This window comes from Phymastichus coffea, unplaced genomic scaffold, assembly GCF_024137745.1.
Source record: "Phymastichus coffea isolate CEN01 unplaced genomic scaffold, Cenicafe_Pcof_1.1 PCOF00077, whole genome shotgun sequence".
NCBI classification, from domain to species: Eukaryota; Metazoa; Arthropoda; class Insecta; order Hymenoptera; family Eulophidae; genus Phymastichus; species Phymastichus coffea.
This window is the reverse complement of record NW_026706888.1, coordinates 463,217-487,122: the sequence shown is the minus strand read 5'-3', so window position 1 is coordinate 487,122 and position 23,906 is coordinate 463,217. Positions and strand designations below refer to the sequence as shown.

Sequence of the window (23,906 nt, the reverse complement as noted above, 5' to 3'; positions counted from 1 at the left end):
CGATTCAAAGTTGATGTGCCACATCGGTTCCGCCTCTACACTTTCGTCTCGCCCACTTTTTGCGATCACTGTGGATCCATGCTTTACGGACTCTTTCGGCAAGGATTGAAGTGCGATGGTGAGTATTGCGTTCAAGATATAGCTGTCAAATTGAATAATATGCCAGTAATTTTTATTTACACTTTAAACTAATATTCAGGAGCTTGGATACATAGAATTATTTTGTCACGGTATTATGTCAAATGTTTCTTGCTATAAATTTTAATGTTTCACGTATATTTCAATTATGACTAAAAGTAGGCTTTACGGAACAGCTCTACAGGATACAATTATTCATCAGCGAAGACTAAAGATCTCCACTCGGTATATTCGCAGATAAAACTGTTGCGAACATTTTGAATAGTCTAAGGATTTTTTTTTAAGTTTTCATAATTTCAAGCGACTAACGCTTGATTTTAAAAGAAAGTTTTAATTTCGGAAAATTCCAAAAGCTCAGTGAATTTATTCGTTATTTCAAATTACAGAAAATTGGCATGCAGTTAGTTTTCTTCTTTATTATCACGCGCATTTGATCATGTTTAAAGTTTAGCATTCGAATTCTCTCAACAGTCAGAAACAACCGGAAATCAATTTTCAAAAGAACTTCAATCATTCTCAAAATCTCGCTTTTTTTTTTTTCTAGTAAGTTATACTTTTGAACCCGAAAAGACTGTAATGATTGCTTTACAGTGGAGTAAATCAGTTAAAAAATTGGCAAGTAGCCAAAGCTTTATATTCAAAACGATATAATTATTCTGAAAAGTTTAAAAATATAAATTTCATTTTAAAAATCGGCAAAATTGTGTTAAACTTTCAATAAAATTTGATGATATCATTCCGTTCATGTTATTATCAACTTTAATGGCTTAAAAATAAAGGTTCGGATAAGCTCAGTTCTTAGTAAGAAAAAAAGCCTAAAGCCATAGCAAGTATCACAAGGATAAGCCACATTGGTGTACCTTAGCATCCCCAGAACTTTTAGCATCGACTTGTGGATGATTGACAAATGAATCCTTGGCGTGAAATGAATTGATAGCTTCGATGTCGCGGATCGAAGCAGCGGATCCTTCGTGAAAAGTCCACCAATGCGGCAGTCGACGAAGCGCGAGTCGTGTTTCGCGTTCTCGTCTGACAAGTCGGACGGTCGCTCGGACTCGCTGGTGGTGATCATTCGTCGAAAGTGGCGTCGAGCGCTCGGGGGCAATGCTATTTGCAGGATGGGGGACGGGAACGGGATCCGCGACGGCCCGCGAGGAGCTCGCCCGCGAGCTTTCCCAGCTCGCGGTGTTGGCTTAGCTACGGAAAAAGCTGCTTGGAGCAGCTAGAGTCCGAAGCCGGCCAAAGCCGAGAAATTCTATTCTTGAGCGCTCTCTCTCTCGCCTTGGCGACTCGGGGCGCGCGCGCGAGCAAGGCGAACGCCGGTCAGTCGTTCGCTGGCTGACGACCGAGCAGACCGCGAGCGGCTCGACTTTTGGCGCCGACGAGCGCGTCGGCGTACACCAGCAGCGCCAGTAGCTTGTTGTTGTTGTTTCCTCATAGTGCGCTGATTGCGATACGATGCCGTACTACGGGGACGCCGGCGGCTCGTCGTATTACGGCTACGGCACGACTGGGCCCTTCGCCAACCACAGCTCCCTCATGAGCAGCATAGGCCGGTAAGACACCAGCGCTCGTACGACATATCCTCTCCGATTGATCCACATCGATCGGGGGCTGCCAGCTGTCTCTCGCTTTATAGCCCGCGTCCGCTGCACTTTCGTTATTCAGTGATCTGTGCATCGCCAGGGCGATTGGTTCGCGTGCACGCTTACGCGCCAGTTACGCACTGTCGGTTCGCGAGCTAGCTTGGACAGTCAGTTGCGGGCTAGAGAGACAGAGAGACTGAATTCGCTGTTGCGGTTGAACGTAATCATGCTTTTTACGCAATTTTCAAACGAGTTTCTCTTTGTCAAACATAAAAGATTAAACATAAAAGATTATCATTTGAATAACAATTTTTAGCAGTTCAAAGTCTAATCATATTTTTGCTTTTCCTAAGTAAACGTCAACTCTGCTTGTGTACTGAATGATGAAAAATAGGTTTAACCAACGACTCTTGATTGGCAACGGGCATCGTTCGCTGTCACTTCAAAACCGACTTTTTTTTTTGAAATTGCCAAACAGCAAAGTTTTTCATGCTCCAAATATTTACAAGATGTGCATGAAAGTCCATTTCGGCAAAGTTATATTCAGTAATTAGCACGTTTGCTAAAAATAAAGAAGAAACTCGTTTCAAAATAATTACAACATTATAAGTGTGATTGTCGCGTTATTTTTTCATCTCGCTAATGTTTATGTTGCAAAGTTCTCTTTCTGTAAACTTGACACGGCCTGCACAGTATATTTTTGTACAAAAAAGAAAGGGTTCGACCGTTTTCCGTTCTACTTAACTTTTTGGGTCAAACTTTTTCTTTATAAATGCGTATATTTGTACTCGTCATTGTTCATTTTCAATTTAAATATGATTTTCTATTCGATTAGACAGATTGATTGATTATAAAAAGAAATTTCACGTTTCCAAGTAGGTGTAATGTAATACGAATTGATAAAACTTGTACGATGATCACGCGCAAAACAGTAAAATCATATTTTTCAAAATCGTGGAAAAACAAACCAGCGGTCATTCAGACTAATTCAACGCATTAAACGGATAATGCGGATCATAATTATATCCTGAATTGAAATTAAAAATCGATTTCAAACTGCCGAGACGTTCCCACGGCAGAGCAATAGACTTGGCCGCGCGAGTGCAAGGAAAGCCATCGTGCAATCGCCAAAGGTCGAGCAAAAGATTTTCACCATTCTCTGGCCATTACAAAAATAAACCATTCGCCGGATCCAAGCGAGAAATAGAAATGCGAACAATACACGCACACGCACGCACGCACACACACACACACACACACACACACACACACACACACACACACACACACACACACACACACACACACACACACACACACACACACACACACACACACACAGAGGCACGGGCAACGGTGAAAAAAGGGAAAAAGATGCGATGCATCTTCCGCGTTGGCTTACGTTCTCGCCTCCGCAAATTTCCTCGTCTGGTCATCTTCAGCTTTAGCGTCGTCTTCGTTATAACTCGTTTCTTTTTCCCTCGCTTCTAGTAAGCCTATTTGGTTGTAAAATTAGACGCAAGAGCGCGGTCGATTCAGGAGGATCCACGCGAGAAGCGACCCGTCTCGCTCAATTAGCGCGCCGAACGTAAGACTCTAGCTACAGCGATTATAAGTGGTTCGGCCGATTCGTCGTGTCTACGCGTCGTGGGGGGGAGGGGGGGGGCTTCCTCGTAGCGACGGGCGTAGTTTCCAGGCAGCTCGCGAACGTTGGCCCAACTCGCGACTGCCGCTCGCAGCGGTGTGCCGCGACGAGCGCTGCCAAAAACCTCGGCGTCGTCGCACGGGCACGGGATCGGCGTTGAACGCAAGCCGGTTCGAAGACGCAGAAGCGCATCACCGAGAGCCGCCTCCTCCGTCGGCCAGTACCGCTCCGATCGGCTCGCGCGCGCGCGCGCGCAGTTTCGTCAGTGCGCCTATTTATAGCGAGCGGCGTTACAGTTTCGCAGCAAGGTTGGATGCGGCCCGTCGACACCTGTTGCGCCGCGCGCGTGCACCGCGCCGCCCCGCGCCCATCGCGATCTTGCGAACGCGACATTTCCCAGCTGCACGCGAACCAACCGTGACATTTACTCGGCCGAGTATCGCGACAAAGGCCGCGCGCGACGGAGCTCGCGCCCACGCGCGATTCGTCGACGCGCGAGCGACGCGGTCGAATCGAGTTGAACCACCCTGTCCCGATCTTACATCACGGCTGGGCTCCTCCGACACTCGGCGCGCACGCGACCGTTCTTTCGCTTTGTCCGCGCGCGGACGCTTTGGCCGGCGCTCAAGCCGCTCCATTTAGAATCGCATCTCGCGCTCGCGGGGGAGAAGCCTCCTCCTCTCTTTTGCGAAACGCCCGAGGCTCGCGGCGAGTCCCGAGCGAGCTCTTCGCGGAATACGAGGCGTCGACGCTCGACGGATGTACTTGGGAGTCGAGAGGCCGCTGGCGAAGTGGCTCGTGGCGCGGCTTCTGCGAAAGCTGCTCAGCGCCAATTGCGGATGCAACTTGGAATCGAAGCAGCCGAACACCAAGAGCGACGATACGAGTTGTCTCGGGTGCTCGGAGTTTGCAACCAATGTAAATTGTCGCGATTAATCTTGACAATGACGAGTGAATATTTTTAAAAGGTTCTCGATATTTTGAAAACACGCTCTGACTCTCGGCGCTCGATCGATCGACGCACCTTAAAAATACGCAAATCGACGTGTGCTACTGCTCTTCCACGTCGTCGTGGTAGAAAGCCTTGGGCACACGCGTGCCTCTCTTAATCGACGGCACTTCGCGTGACATAATCATCGCGCGATCGGTGTTATCAAAGTGAATTCGATGGCAATTATTAATCTCGTCGTTCGTTACATTTTGGGGAAGCTCGCGACGCACCTAAATAATTATAATTAGGATTTGATCGTAAATTCATTAGCGAATGCGCGCAATAGCATATTATCCCGCGCGAATATCCAAAAGCGACATAAATTATCACTCAACTCTCTGAGGTAGTTAACGTACTAGCTGAAACTAAATAATTTCGCGTGAGTCATGGCAGACGAGGCCAAGTTTAGTTGTATTTAGAGGATTGTGTCCACTTAGAGTCGCACGGCTTGTAAATTTTGCGTAATCTTATTTTATAATTTATATTTTCTGCCTGGCGCATTTATAGCGCGCTGCGCTGTTGAGACAAAGCTCGGACACACACGCGAGATCGTTAAGTGGTAATTTATTACATTCTGGACAATTTTACACGACGGAATTAATTTAATTACTCTTGCTCGCGTAGAATTATTTATATAAGAAATGGCATTTACGGAGTGAAAATACTTGAAAATATTTTATTCGTGAAATAATTTATCTTGTAACGGCATCACTTCCGGTTCCTCGGTTGAAAACTGGCAATTCTCGGAATAAAACTTAATTGTCTGGAACATCGTTTTCCTACTTTGCCAAAAAGTCGCGAAAGGACGAAAAATGGAATTTTCCGACAAAAGGAAAACAACATTCTGCGGTGTATGTTTTCAAATACACACACACATGCACGTGATTTTTATTATTAGCCAAAGATCAATTTATAATGAGGGAACCGCGGCACATGAGTCCAACAGTCCGACATTTTCTTTGTTCGGAGTCAAAACTGTTTGATCGATATACCTCGCAGTCAATTCGTTTTCAAATAATTATTTATAAAGTCGTACATTTAATTACAATGTTGGTGTTTTGAAGATTCCGCAAAATTTAAAGGCACATTGACACTGCAATACGCTTTCACGAGAGCAATATGTCATATCGATTGGCCAAAAACAGAAAAAACACCCATTTTTCGCTGCCCGAGATTGCCTCTGGCTCGGGAAAAAGTGAATATTTTCGAAGTGAAGATTTTCGGTCGAACTCAAAATGATTTAACAGCTGCAACAACTTGGCAACTTCGTGCGAAGAGCTCGGAGACGCGCGCCCGCGCATCGTCTTCATAAGCGCAAATTGATGGTTCTTTTTTTTTTCTTCGGAGGCGATTTCCGAATTCTGGCAACGAGCTCTCGGCATATTACTGCAAAATCAAAGAAAATATTGCCTCTCCGCGAGCATCAAATCCAATTATTTTCGATTTACGACGTGTTGCTTAGCTAATCTCCCAGCTCGATGCCTCGATGCCGCACGATCGAGTAAAAAAAAATGAGAACTCGAGAGCCGAGAAATGCAGAAGCTCGTGCTTCCGCTCGTGACGGCGATTGTGCCAATGCAAATAACTCTTCCTCGCCTCCAGCCGACAGGCCGAAAATAAAAACGAGTCGAGCCGCTGGCGCGCCAAGTACATTACGCGCCATTAGCCTCTCGGGGCTCGTTTTGTTCTTCCCCTCCCTCGCGTTCGCGAGATCTCGCGGTTCGGGAATTTCTTCAGCCACGATCGAGCGCGTGCTCTTCGACGACGAAATGGAAGCGAAATTGAATTTCGATCCGCGCGGCCGAGGGTCTATGAATAGTATTTCGTGACTTCGGGCGCGCTGGTGCCTTACGTAAATTCGAGGCGCTCTCGCGGCGCTGTTCTAGCTTTATTGCTCGCTAAACGAAACTGTCGATTCGGATTATACAAATTTAACAGGAGTTCGTCCGGCTTTTCGGGCCACGTCGTCAAATCGAATCGTGCACCGAACGCCGCCTCTCTCTCACCGATTTATTATTAGCTCGTTCGCAAATTCTCTTCGCGATTTGATATACGTCAGAAATGTAAGATATGATAATTCATATAAATAAAGTAAGTACCTTGGCGTGCGATCAAATTTATTTTGACGGAGAAGAAATAGACGTATAGAGTATTTGCAAGTTGAGTCCGATTCAACTGGAAAATGAAAAGGCTATATTCGGGCCGAAACTTGAAAAAAATATACTGTGCAAGGCAACTCGCGCGCAAAAAGAAGCACGCAATTGATATTATCCTGGACAAATGAAAATCTGTTTGCGACAGCTATCATAACCCGATCGCCGCCCGTTACTCGCCCCACTTATCGACGATCTCGGAGACGCCGTTCGTCAAGCTGCGCCGTTACGGGCCCACGGTGCCGACGTCAGCGACGACGTCGCTGTCGCGGCCCCGGAGAATCATCGACACCGCGGACATCGACGTGACGAAACCGCCCAGCCGCAGCCTGGACCACCGGCACCAGCAGCAGCAGCAGCGGCACCGCTTGCGCCGCGACAGGCCGACGATCAAGATCCGCTCGCAGGCGCTCAAGGACAATCCGGCGCTCAGGGAGTACAACGAGAGGCACGAGAAGACGGTGGGCGAGATGTTGGTCGAGAAGTTTCTGATAAAGGACAAGAGCGCGAGGGAGGCCGAGCCAGCCAAGATCAAGCTCTATCATCAAGCCAGCCTCCTCGGGGACGGGCAGCCGAGCAAGGACCGAAGCAACGACATCCTCGCGGCGATCCGGCACAGGATCACCCGCAAGATGACGAGGAGGCGCTCGTCGGTGGACGCCGTGCCCCTCGACCCGGAGCAGATCGAGCGGGAGGCTGCTCTGCAAGCCGCGCAGGCCGAAGCTCTGGACACGCTGGTCGCCGAAGAACTCGCCGAGGCCGAGATGGAGGTGCGCAAGGGCACCTTTACCAAGAGGCATTCGCTGGTGATGCTGCCGGTCGACATCTCCGAGGCGTCCGACAGCGAAGACGAAGCTGACGAGGACGAGCGCAAGAGCAGCGAGCTGCCGCGCAAACACGCCACGGCAAAGAAGAAAAGACGGCGAAAGTCCATTGATAAATACTCGCAGAGCGACGAAGAGGAAGACGCGTTCAGCATTGCCGAAAGCATTATCGAGGAAGAGGAGTTCGAGTGGGACGATCGGGATAAGTGCGATGACATCAAGAGCATCATGCCGAAGGAAGAGGCTACGATCACAGTGCCGGAACAGAAGCGCGTCGTGAGTCCGGGGATGGAGAAGAAGGAAAAACTCGACGAGGTTGGCAATCGTCTGAAGGAGCTGAGGAAGGAGGTAAGGAAGCTGGAGAAGAAAGAGAGGGACATAAAGCATGTTTCGACGACCAAACATCAATGCCAATTGAAGAAAGACAAGCTTACACCGAAAATTGAACACGTGAAAGTGGAGATCGTGAAGCCAAAGGCAGGTGTGTTGAAAGCGAAATTGGATGACTCGGAGGTGAAAACTGTTGAAGCAACGGCGGATGATGTAATAGAACGAGAAATTATACCTGAATCGGAGAAAACTACGGACAAAATATTAGAAGAACAAGTACGTAACGACGGTAATTTGCTTATTAACAAAGAAGCCATTAAACCTAAGATGGAAGAATCGAAGAAAGCAGCTGAACCCAAGGAAGAAGAATTGAAGAAAGCTGTAGAACCTGTGATAGAAGAATCAAAAAAGATGATTGAACCGAAGGCAGAAGAATTGCAAAAAGCAGCTAAACCAAAGATAGAAAAGCCGATGAAAGAAACAGAAGAGATCGTCCCGGAATTGATTACGCCGAAAATTCATGAAGCAAAGAAAGAATTGGCTAAGTCGAAAAAAGAGATTGCACCCAAACAAATTGATTCTCGTGAAAAACGCGTCGACAGTGTTAAAATAGAAGAAACAACGATTCTCGAACGAAAGGATGACGATAAGAATCTAAGGCTAGACAAGAGTGGCGCGACAAATACCACGCTAGAGCAAAAGAAGGCCCTTGACACGAAGGACAAAGATGAGCAGTCTAAATTAGACAATGATAATATAACGATACCGCCAAAGGGAGAGGAAAATATTGATTCTGCAATCCATGTCGAATCAACAACAAAAGCTCCAAAAGACGACGGCAAACTCAAAGTGAAAGAGCGCAAACTCAAAGAGAAGTCACCGAAACCCGACCGCAATAAACTCAAGCGAACCATCTCTGCGCCTCAACATCTACCACCGGAACCAGAAAGTCCGTGTTTCAGAATCGAAGCGTGTAACAGCGTAGGTGACATGTCAACCCTCTACGTCAAATCTACATCTTCAGCAGAGGCCATAAGAAATATTGAGCAATTCCGCGAAAGCATTCGTCTGCCGGCACCAAAAAGTCGCACGACAGTCGAAACGGAGGTGGTATTGCCGGTACGCAAGCCGTACGTGCGCGACACCTCACGTAACAGCGTGTATCTAGCCCTGAAACCAATGCGGAAGGATGCTGATGCCAAATCGTCGAATGTCCGATCGATTATTAGCGAGGAGGGGGAATCCGAACGAATGAGCGACGAGTATCGACAGGTCGATGAAAAAAGTAGTAGTCGGGCGCGAGGCGCCAAAGAGGAGTTTGCATCCTGGTGGGATGAGATACCCGAGGAGGTACAACATAAGACTATTGTTGAATCCGGAGATAAGGTGGTAGAGCAGGTTATTGAGAAGAAGCTGCAAGTCGAAGCGAAGGATCACACTGCGGTTGCAAAGAAAGCGGACAGCAAAGTTACACCAGCTGTGAACAAGGTCACACCCAGTAAAGCGGTAGACAAGGCTGCCGAAGCAGTGCGAGCAGAGGAGAAAAAAGCAAAAGTCAAAGTAGAAGTGAAGCCTGACAGTAAAATCAAAGTGGACAACGCAGAGGTCAAACTGAATGACAGTATTTCAACTGACAGCGGGATCAGCGAGATCGCGGCGAAGCCCCAAGTGGTCGAAGATAAATCAGCGACAGACCAAAAAGTGAAGGAAGCGGCCGTAGAAAAAGTAACAGAAGCACCAGTCAAAGAAACGCCAGTGAAATTGCCGCGCGAGTCGCAGAAAAAATCGGAGACACTGCCAAGAGTAGCGAGCGACAAAGCAATAACTCCTTCTGTCGACGTCGACAACGACAACAATAAAACCTCATCGCGTGATGTAACTGGCATCGCCGAAGCAGCGACAGAGGAGACAGCTACAATAATAGCAGCGGCGGCTAAGAAGCAGCAGCGCGACGAGGCGCGCAGCAAGAGGAAGGTGGACGCGCAGGCGATAATGAAAATCGAGAAGCAAATTCTCAAGGAGGCGGAGTCACCCGACAAGATCCTCACTACGGCGGCACTGCTGCCCGCCGAGAAAGAAGACGACGAGGAGCAGAAGAAACTGGGTCTCGACGGCAACACCAAGTCCAACGCCGCTACGGCGACGGAAATAGACTTCTGGAGCGAGATCGAGACGCCACCGCCGCGTGACGATGCAGTCGAGCCGCAGCAGCAGACGAATAACAATCTGAAGCTCGATCTCTCGAGGATCGACCTGCCCGCACTGGACGATCTGCCAACGCCGTTGATCGAGGACCAAGACGCTACACCGGTCGTCGAGTGCCCCGCGACTCCATCGGAGAAGAACCTCGAACAAGTGCCGCCGATCAACCTTGCGTTGACCGAGGAGGAGCGTCGCTCGACGATCAAGTACAACGGCGCGCAGCTGGACGAGCTCTCCGGCACGGTCAAAAAGATTTCCAAATGGGGAAATCACGATAATCTGACGAGCCTCGACAGCAACGTCACTCCTGTAGCTTCCAAGGAAGTCAGCCCCGCGGTGTCGACCGCCTCGTCGCTCACCAAGAACAAGATAACGAAGAAGAAGAAGTCCACGACCGCGAAGAAGGCGGCCGAAGCTTGCGCGAAGAGAACCGGCGAGAGCGCGAAGAAGACCAGCGCCAAGGTCAAAGCAGCCGCGAAGAAAGCCACGACGACGACGCCGCCGCCGCCGCAGCCGCCGCCGCCGCAAGTGAAGCCAGCGATGTCGGCAAGTGGCTCGCCGAGGAATACGCCGGTTCAACGCCCGGCCGATCTTCAAAAGCTGTTTTACACCACGCCGGCGATTCTGCTCACGGCGACTCCGCGCGACTTGCGAAAAGTCAGGCGGGCCAAAGCTAAGAAGAAGAAGCCACCGACGAGGACGCCGTCGATGAGTAGCGACAGCACCGGAAGTACAAGGAGTACTGCGACCACCAGTACCGAGGAGGGTAGCAATTGCGAGGAAGATGTCGAACAGAAGAGGCTTAATTCGACGAGGAGCAATGATTCAGGGTTCGATGGATCGCCAAGACTTTCCAGTACGATTCTTGTGTATTTTTTCGGCGATCCCGCGAGGCGAAATGAGAGGACGACTGTATGTCGTTGTTCGCGCTTTTTTTCGGTTCAGAATAATATTGTACCCAGACCTTGTTTTCATCCAGCTTTCCAACTTCTTTCTTATTCAACGACTATGTGAAATCATTTCAAAGAATATTCTTACGGAACTCGGCTGGATTATACGTTTAGATATATACGATATATGCATAAAAGTTTTCTGAAGACTTGTTGGACAACTTAATACGGTGCATCAACAGGGATGCTAAAAATATTGGAGATAAAAAAGCGTTTCAAAACAAATGTGATTGACACACATTCTGTCCTCTCTTTTCAGCTTGATCCTTTGTTTTCAACTCTTGATTGATTTACGTTTCTTTTTTGTTACTAAATTCGTGACAGTTTTATGTGATTGATAACATTGTGGCAGACATATCGTTCATATATTATTCAAATTGAATATTTGATCCAATTACTTTGTCATTGAAATCAATTTAAAAATTACTATCGGATACGGGATATACTGTAGATCGATATCATTGGGTTAATCATACAAACACATACGGACATGCATCTTTAATTAACGATACTTCTAAATTAGACACGTCGGGGTTGTCTTTACATGGCTGCGGCGTGAACAAAAATTGTCACAAAATCATAGGGAAACAGCCCGAGTTGGCATGCATATATACGCGAGAAAAGAGATTTTGGCATGGGTATGTGTATACTTGAAAAAAAAAGAAAAAAAAAACAATTCACGCTAGGAATGCTAAGGTGAGCGTTCATGATCAATGAGTAGCACATGAGCGTGCTTAGATAACGTGGCGTTCTGCCGAAACTACGATATTTATTAGTAGTAGTTCGCGGTCGGGTTTCATTCATTGACCCGTTGGTGCCAGATAGAATCAAAAAGTCAGCAGGTAAAGCTAGTAGCTGCGACAGTTATTCAAGCTCCTGAATATTCGTTTTTCAAAAAATGCGACGAATGATATTTTGATGATACGAAACGAATGAATTAGATTGCGACATGGTCTGCCACAAAAAGTGTGAAAAACTAACTGGCAACTTGTGTGGTCTCAATCAGAAGCTCGTTGCCGAGGCTTTGCAAGCTCTAAAAAAAGGTGAGTCATATGTTTTCCTGTCTTCCATTATAATGCTTTCATTCATGCCGATCAATCAGTCATATTTGCGCCTTTTGCTCAGCTGGCTTCAGAAGCATCTGTACAGGTTCATCGATCGTTGCGAGCAGACAACGCCATAAAGAAAATAGGGTGACGCGGAGAGTCGGTGCTCGTCCGGTACTTGCTGTTTCGAGGTTGCGTTGTCGTACGTAAAGCACCGTCACCGATTGCTTGTCGATTGCACACCCCGCAAATAGGAGTGCAATTCTGAAGAGGAGTCGCGTCGCGCGCCGAATCGGCTGGCTCCGTGTTCTTTTTCTCGCCGACTGCCGGCTCGGCATTTCCCAATTGCGAGTGACAAACGCGAACCGAGCGAAACGCGCGTCAGAATGAAGCTCGCGAGAGGCGAGGAAAACGAATAGAGGCCGCCGCCAACCGAGCGAACGTTCGAGAGTTCAAAATCCTCGCACTTCCGCAAAAGCACTCGCGCAGCTCGCAGCGAGTATCGTTCCCCGAGCTTCGCTGGCTCGCGCGCGTCAATCGCGCGAGCTTGGCAGATCGCGTCCCTCGGAGCTTGTAACGCACGATCGGCGCGGGATTCTATTTTTGATCGCTTTCGCAGTCCACGCGGGCCTTTAGCTCTTCGCGCGTCATCGATCGCAGCGCTTCTATAGCGCGGGACTCGAGACCCACCCTGTCGACAGAGACAGCGGCGCAGGCACGTATATCACGGATTTTACGCGACGTACCGCGTCGGACGGATCGCCTTTGTTCTTTTCAGAAGAAGCTTTCTTTGCTTTTTTTGTTTGTACCGGCGGCGTTTCTTGTATAATCGTACGACTCTTTGACTCTTCTTTTCTTTGGATGTCTTAAATTTCATATGTCAATTATATTCAATTAACTAAATAACATTACATTGGAATTACATCCGAACAGTGCGATGACTTGTATGATTATTTTTATTTTTATTTTCCATTTTTCGGACTGTAAAGATTTGTCTTCGTTCGAATATGCTATCAATGATTTATTATAACTTTAGATTGAAAATTTAATAAAATAGAAGACGAAAATTATTATTGTTTATTGAAGAAATTTTAACTTCAGCACATTTAGTAAAATAAATTTCGTATATTGATAGCTTGGATTCAAAAGATTACTTATGAAAACCAGAAAAATAATCGGGTATACTGTTTCACGCAACGCAAAGAATTGGGATATCAGGCTTTAATAATAATATCTTGGTTTTTCCCTTCCTAGTTGGCTCGCATCAATCTATTCCGTTTCGACGCAATGTTAACGAAGTTATTCTTTAATGACGCCAGCACAGATCAATTTTTTAAATAAAAAAAGAAAACATTTAATTAGAACTTTTTAAAAGTGAAAATAGTTTGAAATTCAAAAAATATATATGTATATATGATAAAATGTTGAACAAATTGACAAAAGGTAACGCAATCCAAGTCTCGGCTATGAAATCGCACCAGCGCTTCAATCAAATTGCAATCTAAAACATCAAACAAATAAAAAATAAGGAAGATTATCGTAACCTTGAAATCGACCACCATCGACCGATCACCTTTTCTCGCTCACGATCATCTTCGCGTATTCGCGGTAGAGAAGATAAGTCAGGGAGGGGCGCGCACAATAATTGGCACGAGTTTCGGAGCTGCTCTTCATGTGAAAATCGGAAAGTGCAGCGGACCAGTGACTACGCGACGCTCCAAGCGCGAGGAGCGCTAAGAACAAAAAAAAAACAGTTTTCGTACTTCGAATATCACGTGTTGTATTCGCTATGGCCGTCGCTGCTGAAGGTTTCAAAATTTTTGAGACAAGTGTACCGAAGAAGCTTTATCTGGACTGATCTGTTGTTTTTCTCTTCGAAGACAAAGATTATTGGTGGTCGGAGGAAGTGATTGAATTCCCGGTGGTTCGGTCGCTTTTTTTCCGGTATAACAATGGCTGACGTACGAAAATTTGCGCGACGCACGCGGCCGATTTTATTGGGACGGCAGAGGCTCGACGAAAAAAATCCAAGTAGCAGCAGCAATAATAGACGATGACCAGGAAAACGAGATGTAAAATATCGCTGGGATATTCCATTAAACTACGCAGCGCCGTGCGATGTTTTCGTTAAAGCTATTAAGTCAATAACCCACGAAATTCCTCAGGGTGGAACGTGAGAGTGTTCGCAAAAATAAACAGGCCTTTTCTTCGTCGTCGTGAGTCTACGTTTTGCGGCGAACCGATAGCCAACCGTGCTTTTGCGATCAATTAAGCTGGCGGATTATTTTCGGTGCCAATTCGTGCTCGCGGCGCTAGATTAACGAACAGGACTTCTCAACGCATCCAACTCGCTTTCTCTTGCTATCGCGATATTCGAATATTGCCTAGTTAAATTTAGAGGATGCTCCGGCAACTGAGGTCTTTCATTCGACAAAGAAGTACGCAATAGTGGCGAAATACTCGGGCTATTTCTTCGCGTGGCACATTAGTAATCTGTATTAATAAACTGCGCTTTCTAATAGCTTTATCGCGTTATTCCCGCGAAACGACGCGACAACTGCATCGTACGACGCATTGTCTCGCGTATTCATTTAAAACGTCGCGTCAGCGTGTCGCTCTAATATCCGTGCAATTGACAGGCAGGCGAACGACCAGGTTTCGTAGAACGTATTCGAGTCTGTAAATCTTCGAGCGTTCAAATCTACGTAAATGTCAAAAGATTACACGATTCGGGACAAATCTTCGAGAAAACAACACAATCAGTCCGAGACGCATGGCGTCTCACGTGGTCAAAATTCAGGTCCAACGTACGCACGTGTCGGCAGGAAATCGTTTGTTCGACGGCGATTGCGTCCCTACGGTTATTACGGTTGTGTCGAGGACACATGCAACCAGCGGCTATCACAATTACAACGTAAGGATGAGCCTTCTCGTGCTATTTTTGCTTATGCTTCCAAAAGTAACGTCACGTTTGATTCGTTTTGTTTTTCTCGGTGAAGGGGTGGGGGGGGGGGGGGGGGGGGGGGGGGTCAGCGATACCATTATCCGACGATGAATTGTGCTCGTCGCACTAGAATCTAACCAATGATATACCGAAAGAATCGCCCGCGACCAAATTTTTCCTATGGCTAACTGGACTAGAGATCTCGAGCGCCCGAAGAACAAACAGTCGCATTATATTTTAGCGAAAAAGTTATTTGCAGAGCTCTTTTAATAGATGTTATATCTTTTCCGTGTTTATGACAAGATGTGCAAAGACGAGTTTTCGTTTCGCATGATTTATGAATAAACTGATGTTTTTTCTAAGTTAATAATTTCGTCAACGAAAAGTCACGTGGCTAGACGTTCTGGATTTCCAAGAGCGTCGAATTTAGATTTCCCGTCGGAAGACGCTTTACGGTCCAGCGGACGTTTCGAAAGCTTCATCGGTATCATTTTGGGATTACCGACACGATTTGGTAACGCGTTAAAGTACTGCACCGAAATAAACTGGCTTACGCGTGGATTACACAGTTTCTCTTCTTGATTTTTGAGTGTTATTTATTGTTTCGTAATTTAAAGAAATTATTTCGTTTGAAATTCAACAGAGTCGGATACATTCGAAATGATCCATTTGTAATGTGCGAAAGAAAAAAAAAGAAATCATCGGTTTCTGTCCAGATTCATCACCGGTGAGAGTCCAGACAGACACACGCGCTTAAACCCGCGATCGAAGCAATGCACAAGCGCTGAGCTCAACCTTGAAAGAAACTTTGAAAATCCTCGTCGCTCTTCACCCAAGACGACCTGTTAGCTTGGTTTCATCGCGCCGGAAAAGACAGCGCGTCGCTTGCTCTATCCCTCCCTCTCTCGGTCTTTCTCCATTCCCAAATCGAACGCACTATGCCAAGTCTATTTCCGCGATAGGCTAGCCGGCCAAAAATCGAGATTAAGGGCTCAGCGCTTGCAAAGCGAACGCGCGAGTACGTTGCCTTCTCCGTTGTAGTAGGCGGTCAAAATAGAAATGCGGAACTAGCGTTCGTGCATATTGCGCACGCGTCTTGGAATGCCGCGAGTCTGCTGAACTGCCGCGTATACTTGTGAAGACTGGCTTTGCAATCATTTGAAAATTCGCTTTGAATCGAATTATTTCTTATGGGTTCGTTGCGCAGCCAACGCCTCATAATGGTTTTCTCAAGCGATGCTATAATGCGGACGATAAAGTTCATCGATGTGAATCGGGCTGAAGACTCAATTTTGAGTCAGATATCACTAAACGACACTAGTTTCGATCTACATCGGCTACAAGTACAACGGTAATCTAGTTACGTTGAAAATACAATGAGGCGCATAACGAGGCTTTTCGAAAACCAAAGATCTGCGAGCGATGAGTCGCTAGTAACAGCATCGACCAACGGAAAAAGACGGAGAGATAAAAACGTTAGGGGGAAGTGCATAGAAGCGAGAGCGCGCGTGCGATGTCTGAGCTTTTGCATCAATATTTTTAGAATAGGCAATGTTCCACATCAGTTTGCGGTGCATCGCGGCAGTGCTCTCGCTGCGTGTTTGCAACGCATATACATACGCGCATCTAGCTATACCGCGTATAATCGCTTCATCTCACGCAACACACATCTTTAACCGGCTTTTGTTCTATGTACGAAGCGGCATCCATGCTATTACTCATTAACCGACTTTACATCTGCTGCAGCGGCGTAAGGTATTTTTTTCTTTTTCTTTTTCATTCTTTGCATCAATTCGATTTGTTTGACTTTCATTGCGACAATTATTTACTTTACGCGATAACTGTCATACGTTTTTCTCACTGCTGATCGATGTTCGGTAGCCGGAGCGAAAATTTATAAATGTTGTTCATGTTTTTGTATAGCACCGTCGCAGTCGGCGGAAAACCAGCGGAATGCCGAAGGCGATCACTTTCACCACAGTGGTAGGATAACTCCGCCGGCCACGAATCTACCTAGGTTCAAGAAGTACGAGGTCACAGACTTTAATTTCCTCAAGGTTAGCAGCGTGAAATTTTCGCGTCGATCAACTATGCAGAGCCGCCAAACTCGCGGGAATCTCGGCGAAACAATGGACAGCCCTGTCCCATTTTCGAATATGCGCCTCTCGATCCGAATATCACCGAATTAGCGACTCAATAAAGCCGACGAAAAGCTAAATTCGCGCGCGTCGAAAATAATTTTCCAAAGCGCAACGGCCGGTTAAATGCGCGCGTCGCGCCGTCCGACTCCCGCAATTAAGGAGGTTGCGCGTCTTCCCGCGTCCAATTTTACTCGCGGGCGTTTCGCGGAAAGTATTGCAGTTTGCTGAGCGCACTGACAAGGAAAACTGGCAAAGCGCTGGTTCTCGAGTGACGCGCACGCGCAATGCGAAAGCAATCGGCGTTCTCGAGATACTCGATTCGTTTCCGAGGGATGCGCCAACGGAATAACGAACGAACGTTGCAGGTCCTCGGCAAAGGTAGTTTCGGCAAGGTGCTGCTCGCGGAGCTGCGCGGCACCGAGTGCGTCTACGCGGTGAAATGCCTGAAGAAGGACGTGGTGCTGGAGGACGACGACGTGGAGTGCACGCTGATCGAGCGCAAAGTCCTGACGCTGGCCACGCGACACCCCTATCTCTGCCACCTGTTCTGCACCTTCCAAACCGAGTCGCACCTGTTCTTCGTGATGGAATACCTGAACGGCGGCGATCTCATGTTTCACATACAAAAGAGCGGCAGGTTCTCCGAGCCGAGAGCCAAATTCTACGCGGCCGAGATCTGGTCGGGGCTGATTTTCCTGCACAAGAAGGGCATCGTCTACCGGGATCTGAAGCTGGACAACGTGCTGCTGGACTTCGAGGGCCACATCAGGATCGCCGACTTCGGCATGTGCAAGCTGCAGATATTCCTGGACAGAACCGCCGACACGTTCTGCGGCACACCCGACTACATGGCCCCGGAAGTACGCACGCGCGCGCGCCGCGCGCGATGCCAAGCGAGCCGAACGGACGCGCCTTCAGCTTTGGCATTTTTAACGTTGCAGATCATAAAGGGGCTGAAGTACAATCAAGCGGTCGACTGGTGGTCCTTCGGCGTGCTCCTCTACGAGATGCTGACCGGCCAGTCGCCGTTCTCCGGCTGCGACGAGGACGAGCTGTTCTGGAGCATCTGCAACGAGAGGCCGTTCATCCCGAGGTACCTCGGCCAGAGCTCCACCGACATGCTCGTCTGCCTGCTGGAGAAGGACGCGGGCAAGAGGATACCCGGCCACGAGATCGCCTGCCACCCGTTCTTCTGCGTAAGCGCACAACATTCGCGGTCGTTACGGGCGCCGACGCCACTTGACCAAACTGTCTTTCCCCGTCGGCAGAACATCGCCTGGGACAAGCTGGAGAGACGAGTGCTGGAGCCGCCGTTCAAGCCGGCCGTCGAGCACACGCTGGACACGCGGTACTTTGACACGGCCTTCACCGCCGAGCGCCCGAGACTGACGCCCGTGCCCGAAGAGATACTCACCTCGATGGACCAAGCCGTCTTCCGCGGATTCTCGTACACGAATCCGAACGCCACCGACTGAGCCGACATGGTTCTCGTGCCTTTTTCGAATAACGCGGGCGCGACACCTCGGCTCCGGTGTCTTTTGCTTCGAGGGCCTCCGCCTCGCGTGTCGGTCTTGTCGCGCTCGTCGCTGAGTTGTTTTTTACTATGAAAGCTTCGCGGTTCGACGATCAACGAACCCGAAAGTCTTTTCAACGCGGTGCCACTTCTTTGGCCCTCAAAATCGTCGTACAGACGAGTGACAGTCCAATTGAAATTCTTCGAACCGGAAGACACGACAAGGCTTCACGCGCGATCGCCGAAATTTATCGAGTCGCGTTAGTTCTCCGCGAACCGATGCGTGATTTTTATTGTGCGACGGAGCGATCGATTTCTAACAAACTCGCGATTACTCCAGCTAAAAATGCAATTTATCTTCATTGGTTCTTAACATCAAATTGATCTTCGTTGAACATCTTCTTCTTACAAGCATGAGTGAAAGAGGAGATTTGGATGAATCCTTGGGTAGTACGAGAATAATCCGTCGAGGGCTGTAGTGAATGAAAAACGAAATGTTTCTCACGATATCACTTTTGAAATTTCAACAGTGCAGAGCATTCTCGAGAGAGAGACTACGACTAGTCTGCTCGAAATGTAATTGTAAATATAAAAAGTATTAGACATACTACGAGGTGTTATGCGTTTTGTAATACGCAAAAAAAAACTATACTATAGTAATATTTGCAGATACACTACACGATTATTTATACCGATTTTTCTTATTTTCTGTTTCGCCTTATCTACTTAATTATTAAGTCTTCCGTTGACTGATATATATTTTCTTTTTTGTTATTATACACTGTTTATTGTTGGGAAAAGAATGTTGATCGAATAACAATTCTATGTGATACATATTGTTCGCGTCAAAAGAAACATTGTATTATTGTTATATGAGTCTATATATACATAAAGTTTATCATTGTGTTGAATTTTTTTAGATGTTAAACTAAATTCTGATTGTTTGGACTGTATCTTAAAAATTTGTACGCTTAATTTTACGATCAATGGTTTATGAACTTTGTCAAAAACGAGCTAACTGAAATCGATAAATAAAAAATACAAATCTATATGTATCGTCATTTCTAATACTCTATTGTTTCACATTATTATATGGCTTCAAAGTATTGCATTTTGTAAAAATTGAAACACACGTGCCAGGACTAGATTCGATACATATAAACTATCCGAATGCGTTAAATAATTGCATCGTTATTATAACATTTGTCGATATAACCGAATCTTTCCCTTTTGAATTTTACGACTAACGACATACATCGAAGTTCCTTACAGAAATAACAAGTAAAGTTTTCAAATTGAAATAATTTTTCAGTCTTGCTTCAGCAAAGAACTGATAACGAGTATGCGTGAAAGGGGCAAGTTATGTGCGCTAATTTTATACTGCAGCCGCGAGAAGCGAGAAATTGGCAGAGTGAGCTTGCCAAGCGACGTGCTATGTGCATTTACCACTTTCGAAGTCGAGTTTCAGCCGTCGCAACGAAGATGACTTGTCTATATTCGAACTTTGTAAATTCTAATGACAAAATGCTTGTCACATGCGCGCCAATTTACGATGGTGGGTTTTGCTTGCGAGAAAAATTGATAAAGAGTTCGTCGAATACAAAGATATATATCTATATTTGTATATATGGGTCATCACGGTGTCGATAATTGATTAAATTGGCTCGTGGCTTGAAGTGATCAACTGTAGGTAAAAAAGTATTTGATCAATTGAAAAATACAATTCAATAGTAATAATGTATAATTATAATTCAAGCGAATATTGTAAAATAATTTAATTGACTTTTTACTAATGACGAATGACTCATCATTTAAATTTGATCCTATGAAGGCTTAATAGAATTGTAACTATAGGAGTACCTTCGGTTCAGAATTACGTTGATAAGGTAGATGCTCTGTAAGAGTTTACTACATTTATTCTAAACTCATTTGCCGTATCATCGTCATCTTAGCTATTTTTGAAATAGAGAGACCCCGGTAATTTGTCGATGTAAGGATGCATCCGTTGTAAACAACAAAACGCTATACCTAAATTAATTAGTACTCGAATAACAACGTGTTCTTCTTACTTTATCTTCCTATCGGAAATTGATTTCAGAACAAGACTATATTTCATTTTTACACAAACTTGGGTTGGCTCATGATCGAATCGAAAGTGCGAATTGAAATGAAAGTAATTACATAGCACATCTTTTTATTTAAATTTTCAGAATTGATGAAGATTCCGAATTAGCCCTGATAAAAATTTCCGTAAAGCCTTTCAGACAACAATTTCAAGGATCAAATTGGCTATTCTTCGCCTAGAACCATCTTAATTAATAACCACTGAATGGGAATGATTTAAATCTAAAATTACTTGAATAATTATAAAAGTATTATGAAAATAATGTTATCGCAGTAAACAGTTATTTAGATTGCCTCTACATGCAGGAATTCAGCTTATTCTTTGAAAGACTTTTTAATACAAAAATATTCACCCATTTTTGAATAAACAATCAATCCATTATTATTGAAATTTCACTAATTTAATATGAATTGTTTCCTTGGTGTAGTTGATTTTGAAAAATGTTCATACAAGTGTATTATCGACACTATGAAGGACCATACATATTTTATTGGCCTCGATTTTCAGATTTTCAGACGACACAGAGATAAATTGCAGAGGTTTAACCGTGACACCAACAAAGTTGTGCCAGGTACTAGACGATGGGCTTAAGGAATTTATTTTATTGACAATTATAAATTTCGAGGAATTAATGCCCTAAATTATGAAAAAACAATAAAATAAAAAAAGTTAAAATTAATGAGATAAAATTATAGAAAATCGGGAATTAAATAACCGATTAATTTTTTTTTCAAATATATTTTCCCATATATTTCTTTTATTTTTATTCAAGCAATCCAAAGAAAGTTATTTTGCTACTTATATACCTTATTAGAGGGAGAAGGCGATGAGAGAATTTCGAAGATCATCAGTTACGGCGGTGTTTTATTCACGATCTGTGTGTACATATCGTAATTGTGACTCTTCTTTTTGTACTATTTCTGTGTTTGTTGGATATAGAAATAAACATTAAGACTGGAAAATGGCAATAGGTTGAGCATTGCGTTGTACATTTTTACAATTGCGCTACATATACACATTTTATAAATAGATACTTCGGGCGATCCTGGAAATGTTTACTTAATTTGTGAAGAGTTGCTTAGAAAACCCCAGCTGGCTTCCTATTGATCAGCAAATTAATTATATCAAAAGTAATATCTTTATAACGTACCTGCGAACTGTAAAAAGGCACTAGAATGCATCGTGAAAATATGCAGAAAAATGGTTCTTGCGTTAGGAATTCCCTGCGATCCACGAGAGCGTTGGATGACGACAAGCCTACTCGAAAATAGATCGTAATGTAATCTCGGAATAAGCGAACGAAAGTATGACTTGGCAGTCTAAAAATAAGTCGAGAATAATAAGCCCTTGATTTTCTCGATGTATTTTTCACATAATTATAGCAGTATATTTACTGATACATCTGATAATAATAACATAATAAGTCATAAAAATAAATGTGTCATTAATATGAAAATATCATTATTTGTTGAATAATTAGGTCGGTAAGACATTTGGAGTTAGTCCTGATCAGATGCAGACACATGGCGTCCTAAAAAGAGAAAAAGATTGATACGCAATGCCGGAAAGTCAGCTGGAAGCGGAGGTCACTAGAAATAGCTTCCAATCTAAAATTTCATCGTCAACAAGAATTCACGTTTATTGTGGAAGTGAATACGAAAGCTGACGACGTGAAGTGATATTCGTTGGTGGCTCTTCAAGACGTTCGATATAAGAACAAATCACCATGGCTCTAATCGCAATAAAACTTAAATTCTGATTATTTTTAATGGGCATCCGATTTTCAGCAAGATTATACGTATAGCGCGCATTCCAAAATTATCAAAAAGAGTCCGACGATAAGCATTCTCAAATTCAATTTCTCCGCTATGGAACACGCGAATAAGAGGCTGCGAGAACGTCCAAGCGTCTCTATCAATCCAATAAATATGGCGAAGAAATTGTTACCGTGAAAAATCAGCAATGATCTGAACTTTTTCGGGTCACGAAATAAAGCAATTTTTTAAACTTTTCAGGTCACGGATTATAGCATTTTTTTGGCTCGAGCTATCAAAAATATATATAAATTCTGACTCTGATTAGAAAGACGAAAGAAAAAATATTTTATAAAATGAATTTTTGTTAACTTTGTAAATAAAACCGTTTTCTAATCAAATTACATGAGTACATAACATTTTGCTATTACTAAATAAAAAAACAGTAGAACGACATCACTTGCCCAGAACACTTTTCCGTTATACCAGAACGCTTGGAAACTTCAAAATATGGAAATCTTACAGAATGGTTTTTTACATTATGTCGTTTACCTACGTATAAACAAGGCCAATACAGGTGATTTTTCCATTTGACCACGATTTTGTCGCTTTATTCGAAAGGGTCCTTTTGAACCAAAGGCTTATTTGATCCTTTTTGATCCTTTTGATCCTTAAGTGCATGTCTACGTCCACGACCGCCATCGCGCCTAATGCTAGTTTCTTTAGTTTCTCGGAAACGTCAGCGACATCTTTGTTATTTTTGTTATCTTCGATATCCTTGACGTCTTTGACGTTGGAGTCTTTGACGACGGAGTAGGTGGTGCTGGATCCGTCCTCTCCATTAACGAAGAAAAGCCATCAGCTTAGTTTTTTAACGTGAAAAGTGACCAAAAAATTGTTTTATCATGTTACACAGAAAAGCAAACCAATTGTTTTATTGGGGAAAAAATAATAAAAATTGCTTTTAGATCTACTGGCGACGTATGTCGCCGACGTAGCATATAACGCCAGTCATATGTAGCTAGTCTATGAATTAGAAAAATTACTATTCTATGAAGAGGAAAAGTAAATGAGGTCGTTATTTACCGACACGTTCAAACTGCTCCTCCAACTCGCGGCTATACTGTATGCCTCCGTAGAATCTATCATTTCTAATTATTGCAAAATTACGTAATTGAAAATCATGATGAGGTTTTATTAGTTAAATTATGTAAAACATATTTTTAAAAAGAACACCCTCCAAACCCTTGACCAGTCAACTTTGATTGAAATGCAGAAAGTCTTGAAGAGCCGGATGCGATTTCCTTAAATCATTGCTACTGCCGCTGACTTCACGTGATCTCGAATAACTGAGGACAAGAATGTGGAAGAGCAGCCATGACACCTGCTCAGGAACTCGGTATGTTGCTATTGACAAGATTAAAATAGCCATAATTCTTGCTATTTTATCTTTATAGAAAATAGATTAGTAAAAAGTTTTTTTTTTCCATTTGTCAGAAATGAGAGACTTTACCTTGAGACAAGGACACGGTGACAGTAATCTTGAAGAAACTTTCCGAAAAGA

At 44.7% G+C, this 23,906-nt stretch overlaps 1 protein-coding gene across 1 annotated transcript; it reads left to right on the top strand.

The window, feature by feature from the left end:
• The first annotated feature begins 1,454 nt into the window (after positions 1 to 1,454).
• LOC131668437 (titin-like) lies at positions 1,455 to 19,538 on the top strand. The gene is made up of 6 exons (XM_058942607.1): positions 1,455 to 1,694; positions 6,662 to 10,725; positions 16,733 to 16,866; positions 17,316 to 17,810; positions 17,892 to 18,146; positions 18,219 to 19,538. The coding sequence occupies exons 1-6, from the start codon at positions 1,597 to 1,599 to the stop codon at positions 18,423 to 18,425; spliced, it is 5,253 nt and encodes a 1,750-aa protein (XP_058798590.1). The 5' UTR covers positions 1,455 to 1,596; the 3' UTR covers positions 18,426 to 19,538.
• Positions 19,539 to 23,906: the final 4,368 nt, after the last annotated feature.

What these genes read in the sequence shown, in the direction of transcription:
- LOC131668437 (XM_058942607.1), top strand. Translation starts at nt 1,597, where the DNA reads ATGCCGTACTACGGGGACGCCGGCGGCTCGTCGTATTACGGCTACGGC. An exon ending in CAGACTTTAATTTCCTCAAG is followed by an intron (nt 16,867 to 17,315) that starts GTTAGCAGCGTG and finishes CGAACGTTGCAG; the next exon opens with GTCCTCGGCAAAGGTAGTTT. An exon ending in CCTGCCACCCGTTCTTCTGC is followed by an intron (nt 18,147 to 18,218) that starts GTAAGCGCACAA and finishes CCCCGTCGGCAG; the next exon opens with AACATCGCCTGGGACAAGCT.